This window comes from Buteo buteo, chromosome 16, assembly GCF_964188355.1.
Source record: "Buteo buteo chromosome 16, bButBut1.hap1.1, whole genome shotgun sequence".
Taxonomy (NCBI): Eukaryota; Metazoa; Chordata; class Aves; order Accipitriformes; family Accipitridae; genus Buteo; species Buteo buteo.
In genome coordinates this window covers 3,247,137-3,269,530 of record NC_134186.1, presented here as the reverse complement: position 1 = coordinate 3,269,530, position 22,394 = coordinate 3,247,137, and the positions used below count along the sequence as shown (strand labels likewise).

At 52.7% G+C, this 22,394-nt stretch overlaps 1 protein-coding gene across 17 annotated transcripts in view; it reads right to left on the bottom strand.

Annotated features, from left to right (window-relative positions):
- MACF1 (microtubule actin crosslinking factor 1) overlaps positions 1-22,394 on the bottom strand; it is a 146,874-nt gene that overhangs the window by 63,257 nt on the left and 61,223 nt on the right. For 8 of the 17 annotated variants that reach the window (XM_075047359.1, XM_075047367.1, XM_075047364.1 and 5 more), the window contains exons 26-49: positions 22,057-22,235; positions 21,714-21,852; positions 21,031-21,224; positions 20,692-20,854; positions 20,303-20,386; positions 20,087-20,194; positions 19,345-19,443; positions 19,013-19,165; positions 18,816-18,904; positions 18,228-18,363; positions 9,811-15,087; positions 9,166-9,315; positions 8,529-8,744; positions 8,273-8,422; positions 7,226-7,459; positions 5,632-5,781; positions 5,312-5,545; positions 4,468-4,695; positions 3,502-4,023; positions 3,000-3,176; positions 2,372-2,495; positions 1,846-2,054; positions 1,105-1,422; positions 125-291 (exon numbers count right to left, since the gene is read on the bottom strand). In XM_075047359.1, the coding sequence (XP_074903460.1) occupies positions 125-291; positions 1,105-1,422; positions 1,846-2,054; positions 2,372-2,495; positions 3,000-3,176; positions 3,502-4,023; positions 4,468-4,695; positions 5,312-5,545; positions 5,632-5,781; positions 7,226-7,459; positions 8,273-8,422; positions 8,529-8,744; positions 9,166-9,315; positions 9,811-15,087; positions 18,228-18,363; positions 18,816-18,904; positions 19,013-19,165; positions 19,345-19,443; positions 20,087-20,194; positions 20,303-20,386; positions 20,692-20,854; positions 21,031-21,224; positions 21,714-21,852; positions 22,057-22,235 (9,500 nt within the window). Of the gene's footprint in view, positions 1-124; positions 292-1,104; positions 1,423-1,845; positions 2,055-2,371; positions 2,499-2,999; positions 3,177-3,501; positions 4,024-4,467; positions 4,696-5,311; positions 5,546-5,631; positions 5,782-7,225; positions 7,460-8,272; positions 8,423-8,528; positions 8,745-9,165; positions 9,316-9,810; positions 15,088-18,227; positions 18,364-18,815; positions 18,905-19,012; positions 19,166-19,344; positions 19,444-20,086; positions 20,195-20,302; positions 20,387-20,691; positions 20,855-21,030; positions 21,225-21,713; positions 21,853-22,056; positions 22,236-22,394 lie in introns of all 17 variants that reach the window. The other 9 variants (XM_075047369.1, XM_075047360.1, XM_075047365.1 and 6 more) reach the window with 4 other exon arrangements.

The window sequence follows — 22,394 nt, the reverse complement described above, 5'->3', positions numbered from 1 at the left end:
GAGGCAGGAAGAGTTCACTCGTGCCCCCTCCCGTGGAAAGGAGATCTCCACGGGGTCTTGCTCTGACCACCAAGCCACCTCCAAACTCACCTCCCCAGGGAGCGACCGCGTCCCTGGGACTCACCTCTCTTTTGCCACCTTCTGCAGTTGCAGGAAGTCTTTCTTCAGGCTCTGCAGCTTCTCCTGCTGTTGGGAAGCACCGGGGGCGAAGCCGCAGGACCCCAGTTCCGCAGCCAGGTGCTCCAGGGCAGCCAGGTCCTCCTGGTGCTGCCTCATCTCCGAATTCAGTTCCTGCCAAGAGCAAAGGGCGATGTCGACCATGCCCCCACCAGCAGACTTGGGCAGGGGGAATGCAGCGGACAGCCCCACGTCCCGGTGAGCTGGAGAAACCCTCTGCGGGCAGTGCCACGAATCGCACCAGCGCTGAACGGGAGGGCATGGCTCAATCCCACCTGCTCCTCCGGCTCCTGCTCAGCAAATACTTTAAGCAGCTGCAGGAGCGAGTCCCACCTTCCCCAGTACTGGTGTAAGGCCATGCAGTGAATGGGACAGGGGGCCCTAGACCAAGCCAAATCAACACCCCCCCCCCCCAGCACAAGTGTCTGGTTTTATGCCAGCTTAGAGCATTTCTGAGGCTGTGGCCAAACCACTTCCCATAGCAGAGCACTCGTAGGAAGCCGGAGGGAAGAATCCTGTGCAGTACAGCAATGACTGACCACCAGGATCCACGGCATCTCCGAGGGCTTTGTCACATCCTGCACTGTGCTTACAGCCAGCGCTCAGGCATTTTGCTGTATTAACCCTGTGGAGTCTTTAATTGGTAAAACCTTGCTATATTTGGTCTGGCCCCCAAGAACCTGGCTAGGGATCCTTTCTGAACACCAGCCTGCCTCCAGGGAAATGCCATTCCCTTCTCTCATGGCTGGAAACAGCCTGAGCTGCTCCAGCCACGCTCCCTGCCCCAGGCAACGAGCCAGCACAGGTCCTGTGGATCCTGGCAGCCTGGGAGCAAACCAGGGCTCGTTTCCCCAGGAAGAAATCACTGCAAAACGGCCCTGCCCCAGAAATCCGAGGCAGATGGAGTCTTTTCCCCCTGCATCTCACCTGGATGTGCTGGGAGAAGTGAGCGATGTCCCGGTCCGGCTGATTCCCAGATGCCAACATCCGTGCTCTGCTCTCCGTGAACTGCTGCAACTTCTCCGAGAGCTGCTCGTACTGCTCGACCTTCGGGAGGAGGCCCTTCAGCGCATCCTCCCTCTCCTGCTGCTGCTGGCACAGCCTGCCGAAATGCTCCGTCACCTCTGCCAGCTTGCCCTGCAGGGCAGAGGCCGTGGGGCTGTCTGCCGCCTCCATGAACTGCGTCACCATCTCACGGGTGGCTTCCAGGCAGCTCTTCTGCCTGGCGATGTCCTGCTTCAGCTTCTGTGGTAAGCAGACACAGAAAGGGATGCCATTTTAGGAAGGCTCTTGAGCAAAACTGAACTGGCGTGAAGAGACTGGGCCACCCTTGGGAACGGCAGCGCATGCTTCGAGACGACCAGCGTCGGGCAAGAATAGTTTTCTATCCCAGTTTTCCTTTCCTTTCTGATCTCCCCAACCTGCTCTGCCTTTCCCTCGTGCCTGATATCCAAGCCCTACTGGTTAGCAAAGAAGAAAGGAGACTTTCAACAGGTCTGTGTCCTGGCTTAAAGAAATTAAGTAAAGGTTCTGCTCATATCTCTTTTTAGGGTTTGGGGTTTTTTTGTGCTTTCAGAATACTGTGGCTAATCCCCAGCAACTGCCTGCATGGTTCAGGTCCTGCAGACAGGCATGTTTGAGGCGAGGGAGCTCAGGGACCAGTCTTACCGCACTCGTGGCAAGCGAGTCCTGGATGGAGGCGGAGGAGAGCGCAGCTGGCTGCTCTCTCTCCAGGTTCTTCTCAATCTCAGCCACTGACTGGAGAAGGCTCTCCAGGCTCTCCTGGACACTCTGGGACTGGGCGATGGATTTCTGCAGCAGGTCCGAGCGCTCGGCCATCTGCTGGGAGAGGCTCTGGAAGCGGTTCACGATGGCATCTGCAGAGTTCAGTGCAAAGGAGAATCAGCGGCAAAGAGCTTCTTGCCTGATGCTCAGAGAGCAGCAAGGATCACCTTTGGCTCCTGCCAAATTCTCACTGACGATGAATCCCCGTCCTCAAAGCCAGCAGCGAGTCAGGGGACCCAACACAAATGGCCAACCTGCATCACAGCCCTCCCCATGAGCAAACACGTGAAGACGCGTTGCTGTGTGCTTCCTCCAAAAATGGGAGACTTCATCTTTCCTCCCTCCCTGGTTTGTTTTCACACTCTCCCCAACCATCCCTGCTAATGCAGGCAGCTGCTTTGCTCCGTACCTGTTGTTTCCTGAATATGTCCGTGGTCTGGGGCTGGCTCCCCTTGTACCTCCAGCAAGGACCGAGCTGCTTTCTGGAGCTTCTCCACCGGCACCTGATGCTCAGCAAGGTCTCCCTGCAGCTGCTGCTTTGACACGAGACAAGGCAAAATCAATGGTGGGTCACACGCAAGAGACCTGCACCCGTGGGGAGCTCAGGGTTCCATTTAAACCCTGCTGAGGGATCCTGTTCTCTCCATCACAAAATTATTCAGAAAAATAATAATGTAGTTGGGAAGGTCCAACCTCATGCTGGAGGCAGAGCTGGATCAGAGGGTCTGGGCTGTCCCAGCACCCAGCCACCCTCATGGGGGAGGAACATCCCCCCAAGTCCCACTAGGATCTCCCCCGTGGCAGTGTGTGACTGCAGCCCCTTGTCATTGCTTTGAGCACCTCTCAGAAGAGTCTGGCTCTACCTGATCTGCAGCACTGGGACCTGCTGAGCCTGCAGGTACATCTTTGCACTCAACCAGCTAAAAAAGCGAACGGGTTGAGTCTCTTTCCTGTTCCTATCTGCTCAGAGCAGCAGCCAAATTCCCATACAGGCTCCAACTCTGCCCCAGGAGATCACCCAAGGACACCATCCGTACCTTAGCACTGGCGAGCTGCTTTTGCAGAATAGCCGGATCTGAAGAAACCGTCTCAGAGAGCAGTTTCCCAACGGCGGTTTCGCTCTCCTGCAGCCATGTCCTGAGAGACTCTGCCACCTCCTGGAACTGCTGGTAGTGATCCAGCAAGGTGTTCAGGTGGGAGCCAAGCTTGGTGCACTGCAAAGGAGCAACAAGACATAACGGGAGGATGAACGCAAGCACAGAGCAACCTGGGCACCAGTGGAAAATGCACAGAAATCATCAAGAAAGAAAAAAACAATTAAAAAACCAATCTTGCCATATATGTTAAAGGAATTACAGGAGGCAAATGCAGACCAACACCAAGACTGCCCAAGCCCTGAAGAAGACAATCCTTGTTCTACAATCTACGTATGTTCTAGAAATCCAGCAAGACACTCGAGAAACATCCCTCTGCCATTCCTGCTTGTTCTACATGCACAGCAGGAAAACAACTCCCAGCCTTGCAAAGCCCTTCCCGTACCTTGGAGTGTAGCGTGGTGTATCGCTGTGTTGCATCTTCCAGCTTGCTCTTGACCACACTCCCGGACATCAGCGGCTGGGACCCTGCGTCCCCAGCAGCTCCCTCCACATCCAGCACCTTCTGCCCTGACATGGTAACAAACCGCAGGTCGCCTTTGTGGGAGATCACGTCTTCCGAGAAGCTCCCCTGCCGCAGGAGCAGCTGCCGGAGGGCCGTGGGGTCGCTGTCCCCCTTGTACATCCCCTCCAGATCCTGCTCTGCTTGCTTCAGCCAAGCCTCGAACTCCCCGTGATCCCGCAAGAACTTCTGCAGCTCGTCCCGCAGGACTTGCACTTGCTTCAGCTGCGTTTCTGATTGCGAGAGGGAAGCCGCATACTGGTCCTTCAGCTCTGCCAGCCGGCTCTGGAGCCGGTCCCGCTCCTCCTCAGCCAGGCTGTGGCCGTGCTTGTCCAGGAAAGCCTGCGCCGACTGCGTGGCCAGGATGACGTCCTGCTGCTGGGACAGCAGCTCCTGGTGCTGGGCCTGAAAAATGCCGGCGAGCAAAGGTGACGCTTGCGACCGAGGGTCTCTGCCCACCAGCATCCAAGTGGGTGCAGCGAGGCCACACGTGTGACTGAGCCTCCGCACCCTCCTACAGCACTAAGAAGGTGGGGGAGCACCCCAAGGTTGCAGGCGGGTGGTCTGCGCGCAGGAGAGTAGCCCCTTCTCCGACCACGATGGGCACCTTCTCTCGTTACCCTTATTGCACCCTGCCATGGCACCCACCCACCAACACAGAGCGCATGTCCTTCAGGAAGGCAGGCAGGGACTTCCCACGACTCCTATATGGAAAAATCACCCTGAACACGTGTTTCAGAGGCCAGACCCATCTAACACCCTGTCCTGCTCCCAGCTACATCAGCAGCCGGAGGCAGGGTCAGCGTGTCGGAGCGAAAGCTTTGAGAGGGATGAGGTGTTGGTCCTGACCTTCAGCCTCTCGTACTGCTCGTCCAGGCTCTCGGCAGCACTGTCTGCTCCCACGACGTGACCATCGGGGACGTCCTGAGTGCCTGTCCCCACTTGCACCCCTGGCGCTTGCTCGATGGGATGGGGTCTGTACTCCAGGAGCCCTCCCTTCTGCTCCAGTGATGCCACCCAGTTCAAAAGGGAATCGATCTTATTGCTGTTTTCCTCCAGCTCTTTGGCAGCTTTCACCTGAAAGCACAAAGGCTCCAGATAAGAATGACCCGTTTTATGCATGTTCAGCAAGCTGCTGCATGGGGGAGGGAGACAAAAATCAACAGAAGAAAAACGCCAAACGGTTTTCCAGCCACAGCAAATGCTTGAGACACTCACAGACATCCAAAACACTTCGTGACTCTCTGGAAGTGGGGAAGGTGCAAAGAAGCTGTGAATAAACTCAGCCTCTCTGCTACGTTGCATTTCTCACCCTGATACAACCCAGAGTTCCCACCCCAAAGGGCTGCAGCTCCACGCACGCAGGTGTGAGCATTGCTTTCAGTGCCAGCGCGTGGAGGTGCCCGATGCTCACGCTCCCATTAAAGGTCAGCCCAAAGGCAGAGCAAGGTGCCTTTTACTCCCCCATTTCCTCCACAACCAGCTCATCTGTGGCTGCAGCTCTCAAGGCATTTCACGAGAGAAATGCCTGGGGGAGCATCTCGCCTGGGGGACAGGCAGGAAGGAACAGCAACTTGCTTTACGCTGCATCATGTAGATGACCATCAGGACCCCGAATAAACCTCATTGCACCAACTGGACCTCACCGTCCACCTCAAGCAGAACCCAGGGGCTACAGCTCTTTGCACGTTACCTTTTCAGTCTCCTGCTGCACTGCAGCAGTCACAGCACTCTCCAGCTCCTTCTGGGCCAACTCCGTCCTCTCCTGCAGGGACCGGTACTGCTCTTTGGCATGCTGGAGCTTCTCTTGCAGTGCTGCCAGCTCTCCGGGCTCCATCTTTGCCTTGTTCTCCTCCAAAAACTCCTCTGTGCTTTTCAGGACGCTGGCGAAGGAGGCGGCTCGGGTGTGCATGTTCCTCTGCAGCTCCTAGGCAGACAACGCCGTAAGGCTCCGCGCGCTCCCGAGGCAGCGCTGAGCCTCTCTGCTGACCCCCGTTTTTTTAAAGCACTGACCTTAACATCGCTTTGCCTCTGTTGCAAGGTGGACAGGTCCCCTTCACTGGCTGCTCTCTGCTGCTCTGCCAGCGTGTCCTCTGCCTGGCACAGCCAGCGGCTCAGCTCGGCCAGGCTCTGCGCCCGGGCTGCCTGCTGCTCCTGCAGCGTCTGCGGGCAGAGGAAAGAGGAGAAGGGACAGTTAGTACCGGTGCTGCACCTCTGGTCACGCACATCGCTGAAAGGCAAGGTGAGAGGTTACAGCTGGAGCATCTCCGGAAAATGAGGATGCAGCACAGAAAACGGCTTTTGCAGCTCTCCATGTGCTCCCTCTCCCTCTCAGGCTCACACGCTGCGGGAACGGGGCCGAGGTGCTGAGTCCCTGCCGAGCAGGAGCTGCTCACTCTACCTTTGCACCATTCGAGCAAGTTTCTCTCAATCTGCTCTTTGAGAAGCCCGTTCAGCTCCACGTGGAGCCACGCTCCAGGTCACGCACTCCTTTCTCGGGAGAGCTCAACCAGAAGTTTCTGTGCCTTTTCCATTCAAGCTTACAAACATTGAAACTGCAGCAGAAACTCATCTAACGAGAGGTAACAACAACCTGAGGTCAGGCAGCACCACTGTGGAGCCCCACGCAACCCAAATAGGCTGTTTTTTTGATCCTGGGGTTGGAGAGGGAGCCCAGGAGAGAGAAAGCGTTTCTGTAGCTGATCCAGCTCCTCCGTTTTGCTGCCAGAGCACAATACAGAAGCGCCTGTTTGAGCAATTGAGCATGATGTGACCTGAGAGTCCCTGCAACGTTTCTGTTCCCCTTTCCCAGGGGAGATAAAGGGTTTTGAGTTTCACTGGGCATTTCAGCAAGGTGATGTACAAACTTGTGCAAAACACTGCGCTTGTTTCTCCCAGTCATAAGATAAACAACAGAAGCAAATTGAAAGAGCCTTCTTAAGAGCTCTTCAGCTGCAAAGCGAGTTCTTCCTGGGTTAGGATGGGCGCACACTGAATCTGAAAAAGCAAAGCAAACTGGTTAATATACACACACACTCCAGAGAAGACAGGCAAGAGTTACAGGAGCAATTGTTAATAAAAACCACACTAATCCTGTCTTGAATAAGAGGATCCATGCAGTGATGGGTGCTGCAGCAACGCAGCAGAGACCTGAGGACTTGCTTTTGCAGCTGCCTGCTGCCTTGATACATCCTCAGCTGTTTCTCTGGAACAGCAATACCCGACCTGTGCAGTGGAAATAAGACATTAAAACTGCCAGGTGTCTGTGGTGGCCCCTCTGCACTGGGATTTTCTGGTGGGGTTACAGAGACCAGGGATTATTCCACCCAGCCCAAAGCAACTTGATGTCTAGCAGAGGACTGCCCGCCTGTGCTACCCACACCTCGGCAGGGCTCCATCTTTTGGGAGGAAAGCAACTTTCCGCCTGGGAGTTACGTGGTAGGAAGAAGAAAGACTTTAGAGGAAGCTCATGATGTGCAATGAGAAGTCATAAACTGTGAGTGGCATGCATATGAAATCCCAAATACGAGGTGTCTCGGCGCACGGTCTTGTGGCCGGGAAGCGCTTCAGCGAGCAAACTGCAGCCAGGAAGCAGATGTCTCACAACCTTCACCTGATCCGTCTGCTCCACTTGCTGGAGACAGACCTGCAGGACCTCCACCTGAGCCGTCACACGCTCCGACAGGTCCCGAAAAGCCTTCTGCAGCTCATTGAGCAGCCTCAGCAGCTGCCTGCTCTGCTGAGGGGTTAAGTCCTGGGCGTGCTCCGAGATAAGGAACTGGATGTCAAAGGCAGTGGCGTCGAGCTGAGACTTGGTGTCAGCAAGGGGCTCTTTCAGCTCCTGAATGGGAGAGAAAAGACCTGTCAGGCAAAATGAGCTTTCCTGCACTGCCAGCTTCAGAGGAGACACAAGGACTGGCAGCGGTGTGCACCCAAAAAAAAGAACAATATATTCCAGAAACTCTAAATTCTCCCAAAAGCACACTCGGCATCGAGGTGACAGCATCTCACTGCAGCAATCTTCCAACGCTCCTCTGCACCAGGCCTCCAGCACCTCGTCAAGAGGTTGCTTGGACCGTGCGGGTAGGGCTGCCCTCGGGTCTGAAGACGACCCAGACCTGGAGGTGCCAGCAGCCCTGTCCTGTCCATGGTGACTCCGTGTGCCACCATCAGCTCTCAAAGCCTTCGATCCCCTGACTTCAACACCAAGGTGCTACCAGCAAACAGGAGATGCTGAACTGACCAAATCTTGAGAGCTATCGCTAAAAGATGAATAAATGTGGAGGGAAGCCTGGGCTCCTCGTACAGTCGATGGAGACCGGGGCAGGTGTGAAGGAGGGGGCTCTCAGAGCCCCCACGGAGGAAGCAGCTCTCTCCTCAACATCACAAAGCCTGACGGGAATCCCTCCCAGTCTGTCAGCCCGCACCACACACCTGCATTTGAGCATGTTCCCCAAACAGCCAAAGCAGATGGTTTGTATATTGTGGAAATTAATGACTTTGGAGCAAGCACAACATTGTTGCTCCTCCTGCAACAAAGGATAAGGGCAAACCCACCAAGGCTCCAGGAGGGAAGCAGGATTAAAAGCTTCTCCTCCGCACAGAGGACAGCAACTTCATCAGCCAGAAGGATTAGGGGCATTGCCATGGTTACCTTGTAGTGCTGGAGGCAGCGACTCAAGCTGTTCGCATCGGTCGCGTGGTGGTAATCGCTGCCGTCCAGCGACTCTGCAGTGCCAGAGACCCAGCTCAGTAGCTCCTGGAGTTTGCCCTGGAGAGTCTCGTGATGTGCCAGGATTTTAGCCTTAAAAACAGAAACGCATCATTTAAAGAAGGAACAAAGAGCTCCAGGGAAGGAGCTTTGGGATGCTAGGGGGGCAGCAGGCAGCGGAGGCAATTGCCAGCTCTACCTTTTTGGTTTCTGCTGCCCCGCGAAGGTTTTGCAGCCGGGACTCCAGGACATCACTTGCAGAGCTCAGAGACTTCTGGAGGTTCTTGGCATCCTTCTCCAAAGCCTTCAGTAATTGCTCAGGGACTTCTTCGGGGGGGTTGGCCACAATCCACTTCACGGCGTCCAACTCCTGATTCACTGAGAAGCTCAGCTCCTGCAGCTCAGCGCCCAGGGCCTGAGGCAAGACAGCATCGTTATGTCTAAGATACAGTGACTTCATCTTCCCGCTGCCAATACTGAGGAAAGGTTTTGGAGACCCGGTTCCAAACACTGCATCTATCTGCTAGAAAGATTCATTGCTATCCCTCCAGCCCCACTCAGCTGCCAGCACTCGCCTGTCTTTCTCCAGGCTGTAAAACTCATTTCAGCCAAGCTTAGGTTATTGTCTAAGCAGGGAGAAGAAGGTGAGCCAGAGGCAGTGCCAGAGCGGGGAGGGATGGGGTTTGCATACAAATGCCTGTTAAACCTGAGACTAACCTCCCTGGCTGGCTCCCAGAAGCAGGGAGGAGGTGCAAGGGCTGTACGTGAAGCTGGGGAGAGGAGGGACGAGCTCTGTCCTGCCTAACGCCAGCCAAGCGTGGCCCAGCCTCTCTCACCTCCGCCTGCTGCAGCAGGTCATGCAGGGCTGCCAAATTCTGCTCCGCCGGCTGCACCCGTTTGATTCTCATCTCGATGTCTCGGAGCATGGAGAGATACGATACCAGCTTCTCATCGTGCTCCAGACACATCTTCTTGCTGAACATGATCTACAGAATCAAACAGTAAAACAAAACCTCAGGTTTAGACAGAAAAGAAAACAAAGGATTATATGTTATTCTCCTTTTCAAAGAAGAAATCTGTTAATAACATTCCATTTCAGGGACTTTCCACTCACTAGCCTTATCTACAAGATTTACTACAGGAAAAATAAAACACACAACTCTTTTTCCAACATATGCTTATAAATGGCAAGAGATCTCTGGTGTTACAGTAAAAGTGCCAAAAAAGCATCTTACTTATTAGTCATTTATAAGCAATGCTCTAGCTAAAAGAAGCCACAACTAAGCCTTGAGTGTTTTCAGTCATACATCACTGGGTCCTTTGCCAAATCCATTGCAGCTGATACTGCAACATCAAGCTCAAACATTCACTCCTCTTGTTCTGGCTGTCCTCTGTGCTGAGGACCTTGGACAGATTTGACATTAAGCACACACAAATAGCTCATTAAAAAAATGTCGAAATAGCAAAAAGCATCAATTTACCTGGGCTGGTCTCGTGGATTCCCTCGATGTTTCCAGCAGTTCCCCCTCCACTATCACAGGTAAGAGCAAGCCCCGATCGCCAGGACCCGGCTGCCTGGTCCTGTCCTGGGGTGCTTCTCCTTGGGATTTTGGGGGAACAGGGGCACCTCCTTCGCCTGTGCTGATCTCCACTGTTTGCTCTTGCCGTGCCTCTTCTCCGAGCTCAAGGACTGCAGAGGTTTCCTGAACTTCTCTGGGTTCCTCTCTGATAATTAATTCATCAGGCAGTTCATCTGCTGCAGGAGCTGCAATGGACACATCACTGGTGGTTTCCACCTTGGTGTCTTCCTGGGTCATCCTCTCCTCCAGGCTCAACGCTACCGAGGAACCGTGACCATTTCTGATCCCACCTTTCATCACCTCTTGAGCTTCCCCTTGTCCTGGGGGGACAGGGAACACCTGATCCCCAGTGAGGTTTTCTTTATCTTTCTCAGAAATTGCTTTCTTTTCTTTTTCATCCCTGCTGCTCCCCCCGTGCTTGGCTGTGTCTCTTGCCAACCCAGCAGTAATCTTGGTGGTGGTTTCATGTTTTGGTTCTGGCATGCTTGAGACAAAGTCCTCCTCCTCCTTTTCCCCTGGAATTTCTTTGGAAATCAGAAAAGGAAGGGACTGCTTTTCTGCAGAAGATTTCTCCAGCTGAGCACTGTCCCCTGGGATACCAGTCTGCTTTGCTTTCTTTTTCTTGCTTTTCTGTTTTTGGGTAGGCTTTCGTTCAGTTTCGCTTGGTTTTGCTTGATCAACTGGACCTTCTGCACCCAGTCTCAGGGTTTCTTCTTCGATGTGCTTGACAGTTTTTTTAACTGCAAGCTCATCTCCCGCAGGCTTCATAGGGATGCCAATCTCAGGGGGCTCTCCAGACTCTGTAGGACCCATCTCTCCCTTCCCTTGGCCCACCGTAACAGATTCCCTTGGGGCTGCCGGTGTTACCCCATCGAGGCTGCCCGCTCGCTCTCCTTGCTCACCTTCTGCACCTTCTTCACCTGCCACAACTCCCTCTGCACTTACAAACCCTCTCCTCCTCCTCCTCTCCTCACCGTCCTCTGCACTGCGAAGCACCTCCGTGCCCAAGAACAACTGCTCTTTCTCCAATCCCAATCCCTTCACTTTCTCTGTCGCTTGATCTGCTTCTTCTCTCCATGATTCCTTTCCCCGAGCTGCTCTCATCTGGGAGCTGCTTTTTGCGATCCCTCTTTCCATAGCCCTCACTACCACTGTCTCTTCAGGGAGTGATGTTGTACCTAATACTGAGGGGTATTCCGGAGTCAGTTCAACCTTTCCTTGGGGATGATGTGTTACGCCATCCTCTGAAGTTTCTTGAGGTTTTGATTTCCCTTCTGTCGGTGTGACTGGGAATCTCTCGGTGGCAGTGGCTGCACCTCCAGCCGCGTTGTAGCTCACGGCTTCAGATTCAGCTTTGTGCTCAGCACCTTCAGACTTCTTAGAAGCACTAGCAGAGACAATGACATCTTCATCTTTTGGAGATAGTTTTTCCATTTTTTCCTGGAAAAGGTGGGGTTTGTCTACTCTGCAGACCTCAGAACCATATTTGTCTTCGGATATTTGTGCCTCCCGAAGACCGGCAGCTAATTTTTGGCTAATCAGTTCTTTTTCAACAGCTTCCTTTAAGCTCAACCTTTTCCCACTGCTAGCCTCAACAATTCCCCCGGTCCTCAACTGGTTGGTGGCAATGAGTTTGGCCATCTCCTCATCCAGCAGCCCTTGCTCCACAGCAGCCCTCAGGGAAAGCCTCTTGCTGACGGTCCCCTCCACGACCCCCCCGCTGTCTGCCTGAGCCTGCAGCAACCGCAGAGTGGGCAGAGGGTCCACCTTCCCCAGCCTCACCGCCTCGGCGCACGTGAGCTTGTTCCCCGTCACCTCATCCTTGATGGCTCTGAAGGGATGGATCTCCAGATACCTCTGGCCAGATTCAATGTCGATTTTACACTTCTTTAGGAACTCTGAGTAGGGAACGATCATGCAGGTCTCGGGATCTACAATTCCTTCTTTCATTTCTGAAGATGACAGGACTTTCTCCATAACCTGCTCGGGCAGCAAGCCCTCCTTTACCGCTTGACAGAGTGCCAGTCTCTGGCCAGAAGCAGGATCAAAAATGCTTCCACTCCCAGCCTGGATTTCTTGCACTTTCCTCTGGAAGGCTGGACTAATGAGCCCTAATGATACCGCCTGGGGCAAGGGCAGTTTCTCCTTTGTAACTGGATGAACGTAGTCCTGCAGGCACACGCTTTCAGCTTTCGTGAGCTCGTTACATAAATCTTGATCAATCAAACCATGTTTCATTGCGTTGTTTACCGAAAGCCTCATTCCAGACACGTGATGGATGATTCCTCCATCAGCAATCTGCTTGGTCAAGAGCTGAAAAGCTTTTTCCTTTTTCAGGAGCCCTTTTTCAACAGACTGTGCCACAGTCAAAGGCTGCTTGGTTTTAGGATCCACAATTCCAGTGGTCTCAGCCTGTAAGCTAATGAGCTTCTGTCTGGTCACCTCATCAGTGCCTTTCCCTTTGGAAGCCTTCTCCAGCTTGACCAGCTCTTTCTGACTTGTTGGCTCTATCAGGCCCAGATTTGAAGCCAAAGTGACCGATATTTTTTTGCCACGTTTCAAGTCAACAATCCCTCCAGTAACCACTTGCCCTTCCAAGATCCTCACTGCCGTTTCCTTGTCCAGAAGACCAACTGCAGCAGCATCCTTGACAGAATAGACAAAGTTATTGCCTGGGTCAAGAACGCCACTTATTGCTTTGTCAGATGCGAGCACCTTCTGGAGAAGGTTCTCATCCATCAGACCTTCTTCAATGACGTCCTCAGTGGTTAATGATTCACATGTATGAGAGTCAAAGAAACCACTGAACATCTTCATTTTCTCCATTAGTTTCACAGCTGTGTGGCTGGGCACCACTCCATGGGCTACTGCTTCATTTAGAAGAAGAGTCTTCCCTGTCTGCTCGTGGATTATGCCACCGCTTTGGAGCTGCGTCAACAGCATTTCCAAAGTGTCCTCCGCTCCCTGCTCTGCAGGAGCTGGCAGAGAAGTTTCATCAACACTCTCATAATCTAATACTTCTTCCCCTTCTTCTTGTACTTCCAATACACTTGCAATGTTTTCACTTTGCCTCTCTGTTTGCTCTGCCTCTCCAGTTTTAGGGAGCACAACCTCCTCTCCTCCCAGCATGCCATTCTCAATTGTTTCCTCGTTTAGCAAATACATCTCTCTAACATCCTCTACCTCTAGTTCAGGTTTCTCCCAACCCTCAGGCCTCTCTGCCATAATTTCCAGTCTCTCTCTACTTTCTGAAACATCCATCGAGATGCAGATTTCACTTTTTTCAACAACTGTCCCACTCTCTGATGCCCTCTTCTGGTCTTCGATACTTTCCACTCCATCTACTGTAGCAGGCTTGGACTCTTCTTCTGCTCTAACCATCGTTTCCTCTGTTTCTCTGAATCCACTACCAAGGTCGCCGGGACATCCTGGCATTGATAATTTTACCTGATGTTTGCCCTTGCTTGTAGAAGCTACTTGCTCTCTTCCAAATTCAGCATCAGTTTCACTCTTCGTGGTAGCCTGTTTGGTATAAATCTGCTCTTGCTCCTCCACAAGCAGGATAACTTCTGCATCCTCCAACAGGAGGCCTTCAGGTCCCATCACCACCTCCCCATTCTCCAAAGCTCTGGGTGGCAAGACCTTTTCTCTTTGTTCTTTTGAAGGAGCAAATTGAAACTCAAGCTGCTGCAAAGCCAAGCCATTGCAAGGCTCTCTTTCAAGAGCTGCCTTTGTCTCCTCAAAGCCTTCACTGCCTTCCAACATGTCTGCACAGGATCCGTTTTCTTGGGTTCGGATGAGGGCTTTAGTGAGATTGTTCAGCTCTCCGTCCACTAAGAGCAGCTTCTGGCCATCATGGATGTTGATGTAGCTGTGGGTCATCAAGTGGAACATCAGCCTTTCGTCATCACTCCTTAGCAGAGGGTCACTTTGCTCTTTGTGACCTGTGGGACTCCTTCCAGAATTACTCTGGCTGTGCCTGCTTCGGTTTGGAGAGCCAGCAAGCTGCACGCTGGCCATGACATCAGGTATGACTGTTGATTTCAGCTTCTTCGCCACATCTCTCTCCAAGATGCCATGTTCAACTGCTTTCTTCCAGGACAACACCTCAGTGGTTTCTGGTATAAAGACAGCCTTAATGAGTTGCCTCTTGCTGAGAATCTTGTAAACCATCTCTGTAGACAGGATTCCTTGATCTAAAGCATCTACAACTGGGACGATCTCCCCCGTCTCTGGCCACAGGAGCCCCATGAAGGACCAGAGGGATTCCAGGACCACCAACGCAATCCTTGGTGCTACCAACTCTTTCCTTACGGCTTCATCAATTGTCAGTCTCTCTCCTGTGACTGTATCGATGATGCCACCTGTCTGAAGCTGCCGGATAAGAAGCGTGCATGCCAAATCCTGGTCAATTAAATTATGTCTCACGGCCTCGTCCACAGTCAGCCTGTGCCCTGTCCTGGGGTCAACAATGCCACCAGCAAAGAGGTGGGCTTCCAGCAACCTGACTGTTACCTGCCTGTCTATCAGCCCTTCCTGCACAGCACGGAAGATGCTGACTTTTCTGCCCGACTTCAAGCTCACCATCCCACCCGCCAGCTGCTTGACTGGGAGCAGCCTCAGTCCAGTCTCTTGGTGGATGATGCATCGCTGCATGAGCTCGAGAAGACTGATTTTCTCAGCAGTGTTGGGGTCAATCAAATCCTTGCCACCCTCCAGGTGAGAGAGAAGTCTGGAATAAAGCTGGGGGGTAAGGAGCCTTTCTTGCACCGCTGTCTCCATGCTAATTCTGCCCTGATGGACTTTAAAGCCCCCAGTAGCGAGCTCAGCTTCAAGAATCTTTAGCCCGATGCTCTCACTGATCCTCCCCTCTTCTATCGCAGCAACGACAGGTAGGACCTGCCTCCCTTCACAGCTGACTTCTTCCACCTGGTGGAGAGCATCCTTCAACTCCTGCAGCACCTGGAACGTCCTGAGATCGATGATGTTTCTTGCCAGACCTTTCTTCAAAGAGAGTTTCTCATTGGTCTCTGGAACAACTAAGTCAGATGTGATAACCTGGGCCTCCAAGAGGACGAGGCCAGTGTCCTGATCTATAAGACCTCTCTGCATGGCACCAAAGACAGGGAATATTTCTACCGTGCCAAGATCGATCACTCCTGCCACTGCTTCGCTGCCCTAGAATAGAAAGAGAAGGAAAAAGAATTAAATCAAATTCAAGCATTTCTAGTACTCAGATTGCATGAGTTCCAGGGAGGTCTCAGTTTCCAAAAAAAAGTTCAAAAACCCTAAACAGGCTAGAAAGTGAGTCCCAAAGTGTTTGAAATGCAACTCCAAAGGCATTACAGCACGCAAATTGGTGCATTTGCTAGCTTGCACGTTGCCAGCAAGTTTTAATGCTCATCTAGTCCATCACCCAGGGCAGCACTGAGATGCTTCCAACATCCACCAACAATAACGTAGCAAAGCAGCAAGCAGCAAAACCCAGAAGTGCTCCTAATGCTCCATGGAGAAACAGAGGGAAGGAGACCAACAAGCACACCAAAGCCGTTTAATAACTCCAGTTTAAAAAAGTAAAGACAACGCAAATCCCACTGTGTAATCACAGAGGAGAAAAAAAACCCCAAAGATGTCCACTTCAGAGTATCTAGGAATCTCTCCAGCGCAGCTTCCACACTGACTCCTGCCATGCTCTAAATCCTGCCCTTCCCCAAGCAGATCTCAAACGCCAGGACAAACGGAGAGCACCGCAGACCCCCGTGCCATGGAGCAGCTCCCCAGCCACGCAGACCGGCCATGCATTAGGGCAGGAGCGCTGCATGCAGGGCAGCTCCCCGAGCACGACCACCGGCACCCGCTCTGCCCAGCTCCAGCACCTCGAAGTAGCCATGCTTTTCAGACAGGGCAAGGGGAGAAACGTAAGAAGTTGGAGGTCCCAGTATGGAAACAGTGACAGACTGGGAACAGGCCATCTACTTTGGTGTTTCTGGAGGGGCTTTTCTCTTCTTGCTGGTATCCCCACAGGGAGGGTCATAATTAAGATGATAAAGAGTAACGGCTCTTTGGACGTTCGGGTTTCTCCCAGTCCCACTGGTTGGGTATAAGGTTGGCCCAAGCACTAAAAGATTTTTGTGGGGATGTGGTGGAGGGAATTGGGATTGTGGATTGAATTCCTTTTGCACCCCCAACACGCTCTGATTTATTTTTTTTTATGAGTGAGTCTAACAGCACAGGTGGCTGGGGGTGTTTGTAGCTGCGGCACAGCTCAGTTATGGCACAGCAGAGGATGCAGCCTCCACCACGCTGGTTTGCAGATCCCCCCCGCTGCCTTCTGCTGTGGAGACACGGGGAGCCGGCTGGAAAAACCTAAGCTCTCCACCACCATTGCCAGACTCTGACATGCACGTTCGGAGATGAACAAGCCGTGGAAAGACAGAGAAGAGGAGGGGGGAAAAAAAGAGAAAGATAACAAAGGAGATGGGAGGGAAGGGGGTAAAAGGCTTTTACTTACCCGAGTTGCAGGGTGTGCCTTGAGCAGTTAAAGACAGAGCCTTATGGAGCAGTTCAGCCGTATCACACACAGTGTAAAGCTTGGTGTTAGCGTCCAGCATGCGACTGTTTTGTTTGCAAAAAGAACCCCACACACAGGTCGTCCTCTTTCACTTTGTGTTTTGTTTGTTTAAATCCCGGAGGGTTAGTTAAACTTGTAAGCAAGGATGTCAGTTAATCTTAAAAACAGTTGACATGAAACACAAACTGTACAGGGACACATCATGCTCAATTTAGCGCGTTCTGCTTTGCATTTTTGTCTTTTATAACTTCTCTCTGACAGTTGGATGTTTCCAGCAAGCAAATGTTAAGAGTTCCTCATGCTCCCTCTACAGTGAAGCAACTGCACCGCACAAGAGCCACAGGGATCGTCTCGTAGACGGGGATCTACAGTGAAGCCCCACTGCCATCTCTCGTTTTGTTTCCTGGGCTTTGTCGAGAGCGTGAGTGAAAACTGTTCTAGCCTGAGCCCCAAAGCGTGCTCATGCTGTATAAAAACAGCCCAGCAAGCCCTGGAGAAGGCTTTTGCTCAAAAGTCATTTTCCTGCCCGGGAGGGAGGAAAAGGGAAAGGAAAAAGCATCCTTTCCATGGGCAGGCTGCTCTCAGCTGCTCTCCTGGCAGCAGCAGCAGAAGCATCAAAGTCGTGATGGCTTAGCGGCGACTAACGAGTCGGTTTGCTCACCGTTAGCTTTCTGCTGCCAGCACGAGGGCTAAAGGGCTTGCAATAGAAAGCGTTTGCTGCACTAAGGCACCTGAAATGTGCTATAAAGTCCAATTTGGAGAGAAACACTATGCGTTTAGGTGAAAGCTGGACAGGCAGATTTCAAACAAGCAGCCCTGTCGCCCTCTTCCCGCGAGCGGCTCGAACAGGGCTTCACTCACAGACCCAACAGCCAAAACCTGCGTCACGCGTCCAGATCTGAGCGGGCCATTGCTTCAGAGTACAGGGAGCCAGCAAGCAAACACACAAATATATCCATCGACACATGTATATACACTTATATAACACGTACATGTATATCTGTGAATGACCGAAGACAGCTCATAACGGAGGCAATAAGGATGCGCTTTCAGCCCTCCCTACCCAGCGAAACAAGGATGGGGACTGACGGGAGCGCTGGTGGATGTGAACAGGGAATGGGGGTCCAACTACAGGTCGTGAAGGTCTCCCAGGTCAGCTGAGGGCCTGGACGATGCAGTCGCCTTCCGCTGGGGAGAGCAACTTCATTCAGCCGCAGCTGAGACAAACCTCTCGCCAGGCCCTGGCATACACAAGATGGCACGGGCAAATGCCCTTCTGCAGAAACCCACCTTCTTGCGTCTCCTGCACGCAGGCAGCCTGTGAGAAGGAGCCCTCTGCGGTTAAAGCACTGAGAGGGCATTCCTCAGAGGACACAGATTTGCTAAGGGGACCGTTTCCAGGACAGAGGTCCATCTACATCCTTGCCCACCAAGCGTGAACAAGCCAACCCTTGTGCACGGGGCAGAGCTCTGATGAAAACCTTTGCAAAGGGCAACTCTCCCATTGACCTGGAAGGCAGCAGGTAAACGGTTCCTGCTTGGCATCCCGAGACCACCCCAGCCTGGATGCTTCGGGTGACGGATGGACAGAAGAGAAGGGAGGGCAATCATGTGCAAGTAAGAAAGTTGATGGGCTGCAGCAATGAGTGGCTGGTGGCCATGAGACACGCAACCAAGCAAAACCTTTTTCACACCCTGAGGAGTGCCCCGTGTCCATGCAGCCACGGGACCGAGTGGGGACCAGTACCTTGTGCTCCGTCTCCTGAGCGAGCTGGCTCTGGAGCTGCTGGAGCTGCTCCGTGGAGTCGCTGCAGAGCGCCTGGTAGGTCTCCTTGAGGGCACTGATCTGAGCAGAAATCTGTTCCTTCTCTGGATGGGAAAGCCTGCAAGGGAAGGGGAAATCTCTCAGGGAAACTGCGCAAACCAGCTCCCACTCTGCAGAATTAACATGTTCTTCTGGTAAAGGAAAAGGCCAAACTCACCACGAGTCCCCTCTTCCTACTGCCCTACTCCTTACCCAGCTCAGCTAAAACCAGCAAGGGTAATTGTGCTCAGCAAAGGCCGACCTGCATCGTAATGATCAAATCCCCAAATATGCAGGGCTGGATCACTACTAAAGGGGATTAATATTGTCCCAACAGCATAAATGGGTTGCATATTTCATAGCTCTTGTTGCAGATAAGAAAGACGACAACTGTCACGTGCAGCTCATCACTGTTTTTAACGGGAGTTGGGCACCGGACCCCAGGGACATGACCCCACCAGCACCAGCTCTAAGGTTTGTCATCTCTCCCCACTTCTCTCCCTGCCTGTCCCCTCCTCAGGCCACACTCACTTGTGGCTGTGTTTTGCCAGGAAGATTTGTGAAGTTTTGATGGCCTCAGAGATCTGCTCCTTCTTTGCAGCCAGCTCCTCGTTCAGGGCCTGTTGGGGGTAAAAAAAAACAAAACAAAACAAAACAAAGAAGCTTAATTCAGCTGTGGAAAAAGAGCAGAAGTTAAACAAGCTGTCTGATGGTTGCCCCCAGTTTACCTGCTGCTCTGAGATGGATTTCTCGATGTCACCCAGCTCTCTGCTCCCAGCAGCAGCTGTCCTGCCTTGCACGCTCTGCTTCAAGCCCAGGGCCCAGCCCAGGAGTTCCTTTACCTTGTCCACATGCTCTTGCTTCTCCTCTTCCACTACTTTCTGCAAACAGAGGAGGGAGGAAGATAACCACGTCAAAGGGGTCCCAGATTTCCAAAGGCAGAGAGGGTCTCAGGAGCAGTGCCCGAGATGTAACCTCAACATGGAGCAGCAACCTCGGGGGTGCTAGGAAATGAGCCTGCACATTTTTAATAAAGTTCAGTTCTGTACAACACCCTTACCTCCTCCTCCTCCAGCCGCCGGAGAGCATCGCTGATGTACTTCACGTGCTGCGTGGTTAACGTCACCAGGGCTGTATAGCGAGTCCGCAAATCCATGAACTGCAAAGGGAGAGAGGGGGAAATGGGACGCATCAGTCAGGACCGGCGGATCCAGAGCGACGTACTTTATAGTACATGACACGGATGCACCATCTCTCGCTTGGGAAGCCCCCCAGGCACCTTGCAGACCCGGTACGGCATCAATGAAATGCAGCAAGTCTGACAGGGAGGGTTGTGGCCACACACGGCATGCTGCACAACACTGGAGCGAAGGGGAGACTCTGGTCACGGACACTGGGGCAGATGCTCAACTCTTACAAGAGGGCTACTGGGATCTTTAATATCCACATGGAGCAGACAGGACCTCAGGTCCCTAAAGGTCTCATCCCAAAGATCCACACACAGTAATGCTGCATGGCGCTCTGGTTATTTACCTCGCAAGGCTGAAGGGCTGAGCCGACCCTGCTGGATTTGACCCAGGGGTTCCCAGGAGTCTAGGTATTTCATACCTGGTGCTTAGAGCACTAAGCCATCCTCTCTGGCTATTGGAAAAAACAGCGAGGGTGGAAACTTTATGTATACAAGCGAGTTCAGCAGAAAGGAGCCTATTTCACAGAGGCTGCTCGGGGGTTTGCTTGGTGTCGAAGAACCCCCCGGCCGTAATTTCTCCCTCGCAAGGTCGGGCGGGCGGCTGCGCTCCTACCTCCTGCGTGATGGCATCCGAGGACGAGAGCATGCGCCGGCGTTTCATGGGAGACTTCTGCTGCGACTCGACAAACGCCCTGTACGTCATGAGCTGCAACTCGTAGTCCTGCAAACGCAACCAGGGGTGAAGAGTCATGGAGCATGAGAGATGCAGACTGTGCTGGGGCTGTTTCTGCCCAGCCAGCCTTATCTAGGTGCAGGAGGGGACCCATACCTTGACGGCAGCTGAATATTGCTGGGAGAATTTCTGACACTGGTCCAGTTTGGCTTGATTTTTCTCGATTTCTGCAGCCAAAGCCTTCAATAAAATTCAAAGAAAAAATGGTTGTCTGGACAGCCACCATAGGAGGTGAACTGAATTTCAGTCTGCATCCCTCCCCTTCTGGGTAAAGTCTTTACACTCTTCTATTTTTTCACGCAAGACCTCATCTCCACCTCAAGCTAAGTAGTTTCTCCACTTCTGAGACACCCAGCTCAGGCCTGCAGCCTCTTCCCCGCTGCGTTTCACATTTTCAAGCTCACAGATGAAAAGATTTTAGTAAAAGAAGTGACACAGTCACTGCAGAGACTGCGCTATCAAGACATGATGAGATCCTGCCTTACCGTTTGCTGGCTCAGCTGCTCCGACAGCACCCGGCTGTCCTCTGCCTGCCCAGGCTTCATCAGCTCCTGCTGGACCGTGATCTCCTCAATCCACTGGATTAGGGCACTGTGGCACTGCCGGTAATCACTCAGCACCTCCTGGATGCTCTCCAGCTCCGCGTGGCTGAGAGATGAACCAAGACAAATCAGAGGAGAGCGAAACGCCACTGTAGGCTATAGGGATATCCCAGCCACCAGCGGGAATCCCATCTGGAAAAATGTCCCTGCTATCAAGCCTGACCCAAGCTCTCAGCTGAAGCATGAAAGTAAATCTGCGAAAGGAGGCAGGAGGTTTCTCACCGGGTCTCAATTTGGGTGCAGACTCGCTGCCAGCGATCCCACAGCTGGCTTCCCTTCTCCTGATAGCGCTCAAGGTCGATGCTGCGCTCTTGTCTCAGCCGGTACAGCTGCTCTCCCACCGCCTTCGCCTTTGCCATCTCCTCCTCCAACATGGAGAAGACGGAGCTCTTGTCCTTCACTTCCCCGAGCCATTGCTGCAAAACCAGCAAGAGACAGCACCGGTTCAACGTCGTGGAAAGCAAATGGCACATTAAGGCAGAGATGCCCTCCTGCTGGGAGCTGACAAGCCTGAGAAGGGGTTTATCTTCCCACTCTCCTTAACCTGCAAAGAACTGGCTGATTATAGGAGATGGAAAACAGAGGGGACCACGTTCTCAGCTTGGAGCAAGTCAGATTGGTTCAGGCCCTGTCCTACAGCAACAGCACATGGAGCTGCCAAAATGCTCACATGTGCCAGCATGTGCCCTACAAGAAGAGAGAGCACAAGCCATAGCAGCGCCTTTACCTTTACAAAGCAATGAGGTATCACATAAGCAGCACAAAATCCTCCCGGCAGCTATGTCGAGGCAAGAAAAATGGCATACAGTACAAATTCAGCAGAGAAAGGGAAGGACCCTGCTTGACAAACGCCAAAGCGTTGGCCGGTTTCTGCAAGCCCACCTTGGGAAATGAACAGCACCAACCTGTAACGCCGTTCTGTGGGACTGAATAGCTGCCAGGTCGGCAGGGACTGCCTCCTCTTGGCTCAGCTTAACCTCATAGCCTTTGACCAGAGATTCTGCTCCTTGGGTGTTACGAATAATAACATCAACCGTCTTCAACCTGGCAAATCAGAGACAGCACAATGACATCCAAAATTTGGCAGAGATCCTCTTGATGACGAGGCTGTTTGCACCATGTGCCGCAGAGGGATGGAGCTCAGTTATGGTCCAGTGCAAGATGCATTAGAGGGCCAGAAGAAAGGTCTTTAGCAGAATTGGGCAGATTCAAAATGGTATTTGGGAACAGAGGCACATCCCGACTCACTTGTCCAGGTAGATGGAAGATAGCCCATACATCTGGTCCATCTTGTTCACCACTAAGTCAAGTTCAGAACGCAAGTGGGGCGTGCTGGACCCCGCGGGCGCCTTGTCGAGGAAGCTGTAGCATCTCTCAGAAACAAACCGCAGGTCCGATTGCAGCCGTTGCAGATCCTCCTGCATGCGCTACGGGAGGAAGGGAAAGAACATGAAAGGAAAGCCCAAGCAGGTGGAGAAAAAGCAGAATAGCCCTTGGCAAAGGAGATGGTATGAAATGAAGCAGGGAGCCCACCTGGAGAGGTTTCCTGCTACCTTCTGCGCAGCAAGATCCCCTTCAACCCTGCG